General features: G+C 38.5%; 1 protein-coding gene across 2 annotated transcripts in view; it reads left to right on the forward strand.

The window, feature by feature from the left end:
* The window catches only part of LOC127637705 (receptor-type tyrosine-protein phosphatase zeta-like), a 49,039-nt gene that overhangs the window by 15,890 nt on the left and 18,700 nt on the right, over nt 1–14,449 (forward strand). For both annotated transcript variants that reach the window (XM_052118922.1, XM_052118923.1), the window contains exons 2-7: nt 4,735–4,800; nt 11,946–12,125; nt 12,666–12,817; nt 13,062–13,157; nt 13,891–13,957; nt 14,063–14,220. In XM_052118922.1, the coding sequence (XP_051974882.1) occupies nt 4,735–4,800; nt 11,946–12,125; nt 12,666–12,817; nt 13,062–13,157; nt 13,891–13,957; nt 14,063–14,220 (719 nt within the window). The remainder of the gene's footprint in view (nt 1–4,734; nt 4,801–11,945; nt 12,126–12,665; nt 12,818–13,061; nt 13,158–13,890; nt 13,958–14,062; nt 14,221–14,449) is intronic.

Genomic DNA, 14,449 nt, shown 5'->3' on the forward strand with positions numbered 1-14,449 from the left:
TTCAAGCTCAAGTTTTTTGCTGTTAATGATGAACACAATTTTTTGCATCTTTTGTTGAATTATGAATCAAGAATAGACCATACAATAGACTGTATATTAATACTAAGATAAATCTGTCATCTAAAAGAGAAAGGACATTGGATCTGATCTTGTGTCATTTATCATTTTTGTAAATGCTTCTCAAAGCTGAAGAAGAACATTGTAAAAGTCAAATTTTTTTTCTCCAGTATGAAATGCAAATGCAAAAGTAGTGCGGTGTTCAAACTGTATTTATTAACAAAACTTTCAATTATATAGTGTATACTGTACATACATACATACATACATACATTAAGAACTCGTCAACCAAAAGAACCCTTTTGTGCAATAAGGCCTTTTATAAATAGAACTGAGTAAAGAATTCTAGGGTTCTATATAGAACCCCAAAGAACCTTTATTTTCAGGATATGTTTTTCCAGTCTTTAACTGTCCAGTTTTGGTGAGCCTGTACTCATGCAGCCTCAACTTTCTTTTCTTGGCTGACAGAACTGGAATCCAATGACCTCTGTTTAGTGTGTAATCCAAATGATGTATTTTGAAAAAGTGTAGTTTTCTTTAAAAAATAAACAAATTGGAATATCAGGCAGTTTGCATATCCCGATTCATCACATTGCATTTTAATGATTTATAGCCTGTCGCTATTATTACATGATCACCTGATCACAATGATTTGATCTTGCCAGGATTCTTATATTATAGTATTATATTATATTATATTTAGGGCTGTGAAATTAAATGGGTTATTGTAATATTACATCATATTTGACTGTTCAAAACATTAATGTTAATTAATGCAATTAATGGAGTATACTTTTTTCACTTCCTGAAACGTCATTAATGTTTTTCCAGACTTCCTGTGGCTAAAATTATCATATATACATTTCAAGGAGGCACCCACCAGACTTGACTGTACATCCTAGCACAGATACTGATTGTGTTGAGCAGTGCACACTTATTACCAATTTCTTGCAAGTTCTAGTAGACCACATATAAAGTAAATATATTTATGATTATATTTTAATGTTTGTTTTAATGTACAATGTACCATAATTATTCATGGTTAATCACAGAAAACTGTGTGATTATTTAGTTAAAATGTTTTTATCAATTCACAGCCATTACTATATTTTATTATGTTATATTTTTGGCTGGGTGCCAAAAACAACAGTGTAAAGTCAACCAAGACCAAATTTAACCCCAAAAGATTAGACATATTTTTGTATTTAAAATATTATTTTTCATTTTATTCTACCCCTGTGCAATATATTCCAAGGTTTTAAAGCCCTGAAAGAAACTCCCTATATTATTATATGATGAATTATATGAATTGTGGCAATTAATAATCAGTCAAATTTCATAATAATGACAGCCCTATTTATAGAATATAAAATTAAACTTTACTACATTTTGCTTGTACTGAAATTAAAATATATATCTATATTGTCCCGTCCCCCCCTAAAAACCTTAATGCATTTTTGAGAGCTTTCTATTCAGTCCTGGAATCTGTAACATTTCCACCTTCACAAATAATGCATTTATCTTTCTGACATCACATTTGTAGGAGTGACATCATTATTCTGGACCACACAGCTTTAAGAGATGTTTAGTATATTAATAGATTTATGATATTATAATACAATACAGTATATAGCATACAAAAGAAAGAATAATAGAAAAAAGAACAAGAAAACTGACTGTAAATAATGCAGTATGGTTCAGTGATATCTGCAAGCTGAGGCTGTTATTAGACATTTTGTACTGATATTCAAACCCCAAAACGTTTTGAAAGTCACCGGGTTGGTACTTTCCTTTCCTGTAAACATATATTTTGATGACCCTCACCCGCTGATGTGTTTGTGTTTGTGGAAGCTTTTAGAGAACAACTTGTATCTGACTCTTATTCTTTCTAATAATGGTCTGTTCTGTGGGAAAAGTCATCAAAGGATCTATTGTGGTTGTTCTCAGTCACCATTCAGTGAGTAATGGGCTCTGTGAGGCAGGGATAGCTGTGGCAGGGGTGGCTGTGGGTGGGTTAGTGCTTTCAGGTCAAGGGGTTAGACTGCTAAAATGCTCTTTAAATGACTTTTATATGGTTCATCGGTTTTTGCCATCTTAGTGTCTTAAATCCCCTGGAAGAACATCTTATATTTGATCTTCACACTGACGCTTGGACTTTGTCCAGCATAGCCAGTTTTCAATTTGGCATGCTGGAACTATCCCATTAAGGCTACAAACATGGGGCCAGAGAAACAACTGTGTGTCTGTATGTGGTCATGTGTCTTTTTATCTCGACTTTCCCTTTACAAGAGTGACATATGTCTTTTGATCTGTCCAGTCAGGTGTTTCTTTATCTGTGTGTGTGTGTGTGTGTGTGTGTGTGTGTGTGTGTGTGTGGCGTGTATTTATCACTTTGTGGGGACCAAATGTCCCCATAAGGATAGTAAAACCTGAAATTTTTGACCTTGTGGGGACATTTTGTCGGTCCCCATGAGGAAAACAGCTTATAAATCATACTAAATTATGTTTTTTGAAAATGTAAAAATGCAGAAAGTTTTCTGTGAGGGTTAGGTTTAGGGGTAGGGTTAGGTTTAGGGGATAGAATATAAAGTTTGTACAGTATAAAAACCATTATGTCTATGGAAAGTCCCCATAAAACATGGAAACACAACGTGTGTGTGTGTGTGTGTGTGTGTGTGTGTGTGTGTGTGTGTATGAACTCACATATGTTATAGCAAACACAGACATGCACACGCACATGGTACATTACATCACAATGCACTTCAGACACACAACGACTGTTCACTGTCTGTCATGTGATGATAATGACCTTTCCCTCATCACACCTTCATTTAGAGTGATATTTACACCACAGACACTGGAGAGAGTGATGAGAGAGAATGAAATATGAAAGACCTCTTGATGAATATGATGACATCATTTTAAAAGCCTCAACTTGCTTTATTCAGGTGTAAGTAATTATAATGTGACATACGTTTCTATAACTTATTAAACCACTCTCTGTAATACTTGATTTTGATTGGCCAATTGCAGCATTATTCTTTGGTCAAATATTTTTGTATAATGACAGCTATTATAAAAATCCTGCACACTACTAGAGCATACAAAGCAATCAGTATCAATTACTCTGTCTCGATCCTACAACGTTCATCTGGCATTTAAATGCTCTTCGGATAAAGAAGTAGATTAGTATTGTATTACTAATACTATTATTTTTCTCCCCAATTTGGAATGCCTAATTCCCACTAATTACTAGGTCATCGTGGTGGCGCAGTTACTCACCTCAATCTGGGTGGCGGAGGACAAGTTTCAGTTGCCTCCGCTTCTGAGACAGTCAATCCGCACATTTTATCGCATGGCTTGTTGTGCATGACACCACGGAGACTCACGGCATGTGGAGGCTCATGCTACTCTCTGCAGTCTATGCACAATTTACCACACACCCCACACGAGTGAGAAACACTAATCGTGACCACGAAGAGGTTAGCCCATGTGACTCTACCCCCCCTAGCAACCGGGCCAATTTGGTTGCTTAGGAGACCTGGCTGGAGTCACTCAGCACACCCTGGATTCAAACTCGTAACTCCAGTGGTGGTAGTCAACGTCAATACTCACTGAGCTACCCAGGCCCCCTTCAATAACTATTTATTTAACATTGGTGTCTTTTATCATAGTATGATAGCTGTGGTTTTATATATCGTCACCTTCCTAAAATAGTCATAAGTAATTTTTTCAGGTTTTTCAGAAATTTTATCAGCGGTGGCAGCGTCATGAGGAGATGATTTATGCAAAAAAACGATTTGGTCAAAAATTGACTTAGGACATTATTTTAGGAAGGTGACGATAAGCAATAAGCCCTATTGAGGTTAAGACGTATTGCTTTACTAAACCAAATCAAAGCACAATGTTCCCATATTCATAGGGTTGGGAACCATTTTTTTATTTTTATTTTTTTAAATACTAGAACCAAATGATTTTCATGAAACTGTAAAAATGTAGATTTAAACAACTTGGTTACACAAGATTTAAAAGAAAAATGTGTGCATAAATAAAATTATTATTAATAATATATTTGTCTTAAACCCTCCAGAAATATGGCCACTTTAATTTTAAGTGCCTCACTGTAACCTTATTGTTGCTTTTGTTTTTGTTTTTTAAGAAAAGGAGGTACAAGTCGAAATTATTTATTGTGGTAATCAATATTATGCCACAAATGCTGTTGGTTGACCAGGACTATTCAATTAAATAAGAGTAATTCTTGCTGTGACAATGGGTAGTTAAAGATACACATTATGAGTTTCATTGCAGTTTGTCTGGTATTAATTTTAAAGTATTTGTAAACACCATTTGCAAGAATCTGTTCCATTAAAACATTAAATCATCTCATCATTTGGTAACAGACTGCTAAAAGCAGTCATTCCAGTAAGAAAATTGCAATTCATGTTTCCTAATATATCCTCCTCAAAAGTACTAAAAGAATTGTTATTTGAACCATTATTTAAATCATTAAAGTCATTTCAGTTTACATACTGTACAAGGAATGTTTAAAATGTACTTGTATAATGATTGTAACTTGTAATATGATGTCTGGAAGTGTACAGGAGACTATGCCTCATGCATTTGTGCACCACTAAATTACTGATGCATTGACTCCTCTCCTCATCTTTCCCATTCCAGATCTGGCCATGCCGTACATAAGGGGCCAGCACAAATACACAGAGGACGTTGACTGGTCTTACACAGGTGGGTACACCAAGAACAAACGCCCTTATTGTCTGCTTTTTACCAGCCTGCAGTGTGGCATGCCACTGGCTTCAACCCAGCAGTCTTAAAACCCTTTTCTCCTTTGAATGAGAGATGGGATAAGGTAGCACTTGATGGAAGTGAATAATGCCATATCAGTGTCCGTTCTCCATTAGAAAAGACGCCAGTGACCCGACCTTGTTGAATGAGAGGGACCAGCACACACTGCCACTGACCGGCCTGTGCAGGGAGATTAGCTGAAATGCTTAGACACATTAACTTCACCGAAGTCTTTTAAAAGAGTGAGTGACATTCATGATTGTTTGATTGCTTTTACTTGTGGCTTTTAAATCAGGCTGGTGGAAGCTATGGAAAATGTGGGCTAATAAAATATGAGTTTGCCTTCTATTAATTCAGTCTGCTTAGACTTTGGGATTTAAGGTTTGGTGTTGGGAATTGTGAAGCAGTTCTTTAGGACTGGTTAATTGAAAACAAAATACTCGAACTGAAGGATTTACATGACATTTGTTCACTGATATGGTTGGAACACTGTATTAAACTACAAAAAGGACTATTCTCAAATCCATGAGTTATCTGTTTTAATCGACCTAACGACTCACTTGCTGATTCGGTCTGAGCAGTTCTTTACTTACATATTTAGAACAAAGTTTTGTTTTCATAATTGGTATTTTAAACAAGAAAACGTTACCATTTTGGTTGCATATTGTACTATTTTTGTTTAGAATTCACTCTCGACTAATTATTGGGGGTTAAGGTGCTTCCTCAAAAGAACTAAAAGAATCGTGAATGGAATCGTTACGGAACCAGCATCATGAAGTGGAATCAGAATCAGAAACGGGTGCCAGATTCACCAAAAAACGTCTTAATAATAATTATAATTAAAAAAAAGTTCTTATAAGAAGTTTGTAAGAATGTCCCTAAGTGTAATTCATGAAACACATTTATAAGAAAATTCTTACTAAGTCTTTTCGAGGAATACATAATATTGATTAGTTAGAAAATAAGAAGAAAATAGTAGTTAAGAAGAATTGTATTCTTTAGAATGTATCATTGTCACGGATTCACCTGGCTCTCCGGCCCCACACACAACCTTCCCTCTCTCCCGAATGCTAATCACCTGCACCTGCCTTCCATCAACATCCCAATCAGCACCACGATATAAGTCCCACTCACTCCTCAATCAATGTCTGGTCTCCCATGGAATACAGACTCACTTGCCTGTGACTTGCCTGTGACTTGCCTGTGACTTGCCTGTGACTTGCCTGTGACTTGCCTGTGACTTGCCTGTGACTTGCCAAGTTCTACTCCAATGACATTCTCCAAGTTTCCTCTCCAATGTCTCCTAATTGTGTGTGTGGCTCTTCAAGGATAATCACTCCCTACATCAATACGAACTGTCATCGGGTTTCTGTTCATCACACCAGCTCAATACTTTGTTTGATACTCCCCTTTTTCTCTATTTGTGTTTTCAATAAATACCTGCCTATGGGTTCAAACACCATCTTTGAATATGGGTTTCTGTAACAATCATGAATTTGACTCAGAACCATGAGTCATTAAGCAGTGGGAAACTCGATGTCACAAGCCCAGATGCTGCCTTTGGGTGATGAGACAAATTATTGTAACTTAACCTCAAAGGAAACCCAAACTGAAACATCTAAGCAGTCTCCAGACCAAGTATGTGACATATTTATTTGTAAAAACTTAAGTTGACTGTAGTAAAACTATTTGTTCAATCGGTACACTGATTGACACATCAATGTCAACGAGGGGAAAACAGTTTTTCACTAAGTGACAATTAATATATACTTTTTATGGGGACTTTAGTCTTCCATAGCTGATTGGAGTAGATATTGTGCGTAATTGCTGTATTTACCTTTAAAGTGCCATATTTCTTTATGAACATTTTTGTTCATGTTTAAGCATTAATTACTATTAATAGTTAAAAAAAAGTAGAGTGTTTGTAAGTGGCCAAAACTTCTTTATCAGAAGTAAAGTAGGATACCGATGGTGTGTGTTCACTGATTTGAAACTAAATGAATTAACATGTGAAAGAACACATTTTAGTGTGAGGCCCAGCACAGACCTGCGGAGAAAGACACGTTCCTCTGCTTTAACTCATTGTTTCACAGAAAACCTCTCTGTCCTCAAACAAAGGCTGTCAAGCTTCAATGCTAATTTGTTCATAGACCCCTGGAACTTGGACTGACAGTCAAACAGTGACTCTATAATGCTTCAAATTTCCTCCTGTGTGTGAAAAGTCTTTTTTTTTTTTTTTAAATACATTTTATTTTGGGCTTTTGTATCTTTATTAGACAGACACAAAGGAGAATGACAGGAAATTATTGGGTAGAGAAGCCATTCGGCTCAGACTTGAACCTAACTGCTGCACCAGAGCTCTGAAGACAGAAATCGTAAATTCTTCTGAATGTCGAAAAAAACTGCACTAGATCTGAAATGAAATTACCCAAAAATGTAATTGCGTGCCAAATTGTAACTGGCTGCTGGAATAGTTTTAATTATTGTAGTACCTCCTGGATAATCTGGTATCTGCTTACATGATCATGGACATTGTCTGGGCTGGATTGGGAAGTGAAATCGGCCCGGGATTTAACAGCAACTGGCCCAAATGTTGAGCGGGGGGATGGGGTGTTCGCTGTCCTTATATGCATATCGCGGTGCCATTTTGGGGTCAGTTCTTCATAACGCGGCAGCTCTTTTTAGCTTATCATGGCCCATTCGGCCTGTTTCGTGTCCGACACACCGGCCTGCTCAGCCCAAAGTGCGTCGGCCCACCGGGAAAATACCAGCGATGTCCAGCCCTGGACATCATATCAAGTCAGTCCCCCGTCAGCCCTGTTTTCCAGACCCTCAGTGGTGGGCTGTGATTTACGCCTGAACTACAATCCCATTAAGCATTGCGAATGATGTAATCAAACTACTAAACAATTAAACACAATAGAAAAATGTTAAACTATTGATTTAAATTTGTTGATTTTACATATAGAAACATGTATTTTATTGCAAATATTTAGAGCTATGCAAATATAAAAGTAGTTTAGGAAGACTTAAGTAGTTTTAGTGTAGGAAGACTGACTTGTTTGTGTCATTCACAGTGCATCATGTCAGAGGGCGGTCGGTTCAGCGCTTGTTTGGCGCGCTTTGCTGGCCGCAACTCTGTAATTGGTGGAGTGGGTTTCTTCAGGATCATGGGTAGTGTAGTTCTTTACAAGGATTTCCCCTTTTAAACAAAATTTCTAAAATGTTATAGAAATATCGTGGACTGATGGCTTTGGCAAAAGCATATACAGTGGCAAGAAAAAGTATGTGAACCCTTTGGAATTAGCTTGTTTTATTGATCATAAAATGTGATCTCATCTTCTTCAAAGTCACAAGTATAGACAAACAAAATGTGCTTAAGCTAACAACACACAAAGAATTACAATCTTTCATGTCGTTATTGAACACATTCCTTTAAACATGCACTGTGTTGCGTAAAAAGTAAGTGAACCCTTGGATTTAATGACTGGTCAATCGTCCTTTGGCAGCAACCTCAACCAATTGTTTCCGGCAGTTGTGGATTAGACCTGCAAAACGTTCAGAAGGAATTTTGGACCATTCTTTATAAAAAAAAACAACTTCAGATCACCCATATTCTTAGGATCTCTGTGTGGCTTGGTAGAGCGTTTGTCCGGAGAAAGCGGTAAGGTTTCACCTGAGCGCTATTATGTCTAAACACCTGGTTCTGATTGCAGTAAGCACTTGGAGAGTGATAATAATGGACCATGCAAGAGACAATGGAGAGAGAGCTACCCATCTAAAAGTGACTGTGCTGAGTTTAAGCTAAAGAGTGTTATGCCGAAAAGCCCCCTGAGTTTGTTTATTGATGTTATACCTTTTGAGTTGGAGCCCAAGTTTCCCATGTCCTCCTTTCCTCTACCTGCATTTTTTTTTGAACATTTACAATATTTTTTCTTTTCTTTTTATCAATTCTTTTGATCCCCTTTTCTCCCCAATTTGGCATGCCCAATTCCCAATGCACTCGAATTCCTCGTGGCTTCTCAGAGACTCGCCACGATCTGGGTGGCGGAGGACGAATCTCTCCACTTCTGGGACAGTCAGTCCGCGCATCTTGTCGTATGGCTTGCTGAGCTCGTTACCGCGGAGACCTAGCGCGTGTGGAGGCTCATGCTATTCACCGCGGCATCCACGCATAACTCGCCACGTGCCAGACCAAGAGTGAGAACCACCTTATAGTGACCACGAGGAAGATAACAAAAGTAACTCTACCCACCCTAGCAACCGGGCCAATTGGTTGCTTTGGAAACCTGGCTGGAGTCACTCCGCATGCCCTGGATTTGAACTTGTTGTTTCAGGGGTGGTAGTCAGCTTGCTGAGATACCCAGGCCCCCAAGCAACAATTTTTGATCGTAGGTCTTCTGAGATCACTTTTTTGCAAGGCATGATCCACGTCAAACTCAAAATTTTGGAGTGATTTTTATAAGTCAAAGTAGCTCTAACCCACACCTTCAATCTCATTTCATTAATTGGATGCCAGGTTTGGATGCCATCTCCTGACTCTAACTAGCTTTTGTCAACGTTATTAGCCTAGGGGTTCACATACTTTTTCCAGCCTACACTGTGAATATTTGAATGATGTATTTAATATGTACAAAAACAACACAATAGTTTGTGTCACTAGTTGAAACAGATTGTGTTTGTTCATTATTGTATCTTAGATGATCAAACCAGATTTTAAGTCAAATTTATGCTCTATGTTTGTTGCTTAATGTAACCAGTGAGGCACTGTAGATTCAGTGTAATTATGTACAGTGTTCTGTCCAAATCGCATAAGAACGCAAACGTTCAAGAAATGTTTACGGATCTAAATGACATGAAATGTAAAAGAAAATGGCACTACAGTAGTACTGAATATGAACCAGTTCTTGATTCCCAACTATAGTCCTGTTTTGTGGACAGCTGTGCCTTTTTGTATTCATAGTGAGTGCACAACAATTGTGCATTCTACTCCTCTCCTATATATACCTTAAATAGTGAAGATTGAGAGACGTTTACTCTGGATTATTGTCTGCTGTAATCAGACTAAATGTCGGTACAGATCAGGGTGTCATTATGGAGGGGGAGGGATGTGATGATAACAGTTGCAGTCTGTAATTTATTTATTTTTTTCATTCATTCTCATGAATCCTAAATCTCTAGATTGCTTCAGTGGCCAAAGCACACCTGTTATTGTGACTTTCAATCATGTGCAATCTTAACATGGACTGATCTGACATGCACTTAGAAAAACACAAAGATGGAAAATGTCACAGCTGCCCAGAGGTCTGAGTATCCTTTAAATTACTTCAGGCATCACATGTACGCCACATCTGCTGAAATCTCTCGGACTACTGGTTACCATAGCAGCAGCGGTTGTCTTTGATTACAGCGTGTCCATGCTGGCGTGTGTGTATGTGTGTTTGCCAGGGCAGATGTGGCACCGCTGTACACTGACAGACTCATAGTTCACCTTGCTGTCACTGCAGTGCCAGGGGACACTGTTTTCTGTGGACACTATCAATCAGTCTAATGGCAGATATTTGTCTTACATGTCTATATAAAGCACTCAAGTATGCAGTTCTGCTCACATGGTAGATGTAATCCTTTATAGCATTTTTGAGACACATTAGTTGTCATAGCTTAAAGGGATATTTAAAATGGACCTTTTGGGTTAAATAGAAAAAATAACACCATATGGGTTTGGAGCATCTTGAGGGTGAGCAAATGATGACTGAATTACAATTTTGGGTGGACTATTCCTTTAAGAGTGTGATGAATTACAGCCCAGCAAGGGAGGAGAAAAGGAAATCATTATGAAAATATACAACTAATTCTCCTGACTGGGCACATTAGAGCTGTTAATTCAGATCTAACGTTTCATAGTCTGTTTAAAGAGGCCTCCTTTGGGATAGTTTTAATCAGTGATGTTTGTTTGTGTGTGTTTGGTTTATTGGTTGAGTTTGTTTGATGTGCCTGTTCAGTGATGTGTAACCCGTTGCCATCTGCTCGTGAGTTTATCATCTGGTGCAGTCACTGTCACATATCATAACAATCTGTATATGTATACAACACCACTGTGAGTGGTATTATTCTGCTCTCATCAGCACTGGCTCACCATGTGCTATAATATGCTGCCATATGCTTCAAATTTTATTTTTGGTCTTTTTTTTTTGTAGTATAGTATATAATGAACAGGAAATTATAGACAGGGGAAAAAGAGCTGGAAAATGATGCAAGCTGGATTTGAATTACAAATAATTTAAATTATAGCAATATACTGTATGTTATATGGCTCTCTGATTCTTAATTGGCCAATTGCTCAATTCTGTAGTAAAATATTTTTGCATAATGACCGCTAAATTGTATAATTGACCATAGTCCCAGAAATAGCTTTGCTAGTTTCATGCCTGTTTCTTCTTCTATCTTATATATCTTAAATGGACGCCCAAGGCTCATCGATGCACAAGGGCAACAAATTACCTTGGAGCAGTGGAAAATGGTTGGATGTGTCCCGTTTTCTTTTACATCACATGGATGGCTGTGTATGTGTGGGCTGTTTACCTAGGGAAGTGATGGCACCAGGATGCACTATGGGAAGATGACAAGCCGGGGGAGGGAGTGTGATGTACTGGGCAATGTTTTGCTGGGAAACCCTGGGTCCGGACATTCATGTGGATGTCAATTTAACACGTGCCATCTACCTAAACATTGTTGCAGACCAGGTACACCCCTTCAAGGCAATGGTATTCCCTAATAGCACTGGCCTCTTTCAGCTGGATAATGCATCCTGCCACACTGCACACATTGTTCAGGAATGGTTTGAGGAACTTGATGAAGATTTCCACAGATCTCCATCCGATTGAGCATCTGTGGGATGTGCTGAACAAATAAGTCCATTCTACGTCAGCTTCACCTCGCAACTTACAGGACTTGAAGGAGCAGCTGCTAATGTCTTGGTGCCAGATACCACAGGACACCTTCAGGAGTCTTGTAGAGTTCATGCATTGGCATCGATTTGTTTTTTCCAATACTCAAATATGTATCTAATCCTCTGCTCTTTACAGGGGCCCTGAACCAAAAGGACTGGACAAAGAAATATCCAGTCTGTGGCAATGCCAAACAGTCACCCATTGACATCAATGAGGACTTCACTCAGGTCCGGATGCAGAACCAGAACCTAAAGCTGGAGAACTGGGACAAGCCCACCACAGATTCCACAACCATCATGAATGATGGGAAAACAGGTTTGTAGTGTTTATAAGACAGAAGTCTACAAGACAATAACAAATATTGTCTGGATTTGTGAAATAGGGATAAAAGAGTGTCTTAAACAGAGAGTTTTCACTCCTTTTTTTTAGGATAAAGTGACATTTTACTGAGATATTAATCAACTCCTCAGAGCATGTCCCCAGATGAAAGCAATTATGACCTGAGATTAATCGCTCTGTCTGGGCTTTCAGACTAATGGACCTGCTGAAGAATAAAATGTACTGAAATGACAATAATTGTTCTTTTTCATAACTGTGAGTTGTCCTCTTTAAATACCTGTTCATTTATAGGAGTACAAAGAAAGCTCTTTCACTGTACCTTTTGTTTCGATTTAACAATGAGGGCACAAAAAAGGCAGAGCTTAAAATAAATATTCTATCAAGGTGAGTGAAGATGAAAGCTGAAATATGAGCAATTAGGCTTCCTGAATGAAATACACAATTACACTTTGCTTGAATAGTAACATATGCCGTGCAGCCTTTTGAATGCTTGTGTGTTTGTATCATGTTTCTCAGTGGTAATCAGTCTGAACGGTCTTTACTACATAAGTGAAGGAGGGCTCCGATCCAGGTTTAAAGTGGGCAGGATCACGTTCCATTGGGGCCAATGTAATGCCACTTCAGACGGCTCTGAACACAGTCTAAATGGCAACAGGTTCCCCCTGGAGGTAGAGTTATAACACTACACACCTACAAAGGAAAAGTCGATTCAGATATGGAGAAAGTCAATTTTGATGAAATATGAAAACAAATAGGCAGGCCTTTTTTTCTCTCTTTGAAATAAAGTGCAAAGATGAATCACAATTAGCAAGAGCCATTTATTACAAAAGTAAATATGGTCAATTTTGAATTTGTTGGTTTCAAGGCAAATTGTGGCAATTATAAAAACTGTAAAAAGATCGTTTCTCACAGATGCAGATCTATTGTTTTGAGGAAGATGAGTTTGAATCCATAGATGAGGCCATAAGTCATGGAGGAAAGATTACTGCTTTAGCTGTTCTCATTGAGGTAAGGTTTTCATCCTGCATTCGGCAAATAACATGAACACACAAACACACCTGTATATCAAAACATTCAAGTCACCATCAACCCAACATGCATGGTGCATATCAGCAACCCTTTTATCATAATGTCCTCAAAGGAATTTGGGGTTCAATACAAGTTAAGCTCAATCGACAGCATTTGTGGAATAATGTTGATTACCACAAAAGAATAATTGCGACTTATTATTTAAAAAAATAAAGTGTTCAGTAATGCACTTACAAAGCAAGTGAATGGGGCTGTGACGAGGAGGAGGGCGTGGCCAGGCTGTGATGGTACAAGGCCGGCAATGAATTGGCTGATCGGCGGGAAGCGAGATAAAGGGGAGCCGGAGGCGCCAGTTCGAGAAAGAGAGCGAGAGAGAGACTCACACGGCTGTGCTGGATGTGTGTCTCTCTCTCTTTCTCAAACTGGCGCCTCCGGCTCCCCTTTATCCCGCTCTCCCGCTGATCCAGTGCCTGGCCACGCACTCCTCCTCATCACGGGCCAGTCTATAATTGTTAAAATATGTTTACGTCTTGTGGCTATACTTTTAAAACGGTGAGTATTTTAACATTTAGGAACTGGCCCCTTTCACTTCCATTGTAAATCTCTTGCTGTAACCACCATTTTTGCTTAACTTGTATTGAACCCAGAACAAGTCGATGTGAAACGACATTTGCAGCCCATTTTACTTCTCGTACGTTGGTCTGTTCTTTAGGCCAGCATTGAAGACAACCAGGACTATGTGGCCATTATTGAAGGAGTCAACAGCGTGAGCCGATTTGGTAAATCTTTATCCAAATGTCATCCACAAAGCTTTATTTGTATTTCAAATTCATCTCTGTTATATTTGCAATAACACATGAATGTGCCTCCCATTTAACGTGAAGGTAAAAGTAGCCCGCTGGAACCGTTCTCTCTTCTGGGTCTGCTTCCAAAATCCAGGGAAAAATACTTCATGTACAACGGCTCACTGACCGCACCGCCCTGCTCTGAGAATGTGGAGTGGATTGTGTTTAAAAACACAGTGGCCATCTCAGAAACCCAGGTCAGAACATGCTCAACGTCTCTTCTAATGGAGCACAAATTACACATCTTTAATGATAAATATATATTTTTTGGAGACATATAAAAAAAATGCAAAAATTATTTGATGTGGCCAGTAAAAAATATTGGCTGGGCAAGTACAAATCTAAACCGACCATGACAACAGAAAATATCCTTATAGTTGAGCGGGGCTGCTCAGCTCTCTCAGTGTGAGTGAGTGTGTGTGTAGT

The sequence above is a fragment of the Xyrauchen texanus genome, chromosome 45 (genome assembly GCF_025860055.1).
Source record: "Xyrauchen texanus isolate HMW12.3.18 chromosome 45, RBS_HiC_50CHRs, whole genome shotgun sequence".
In the NCBI taxonomy this organism is placed as follows: Eukaryota; Metazoa; Chordata; class Actinopteri; order Cypriniformes; family Catostomidae; genus Xyrauchen; species Xyrauchen texanus.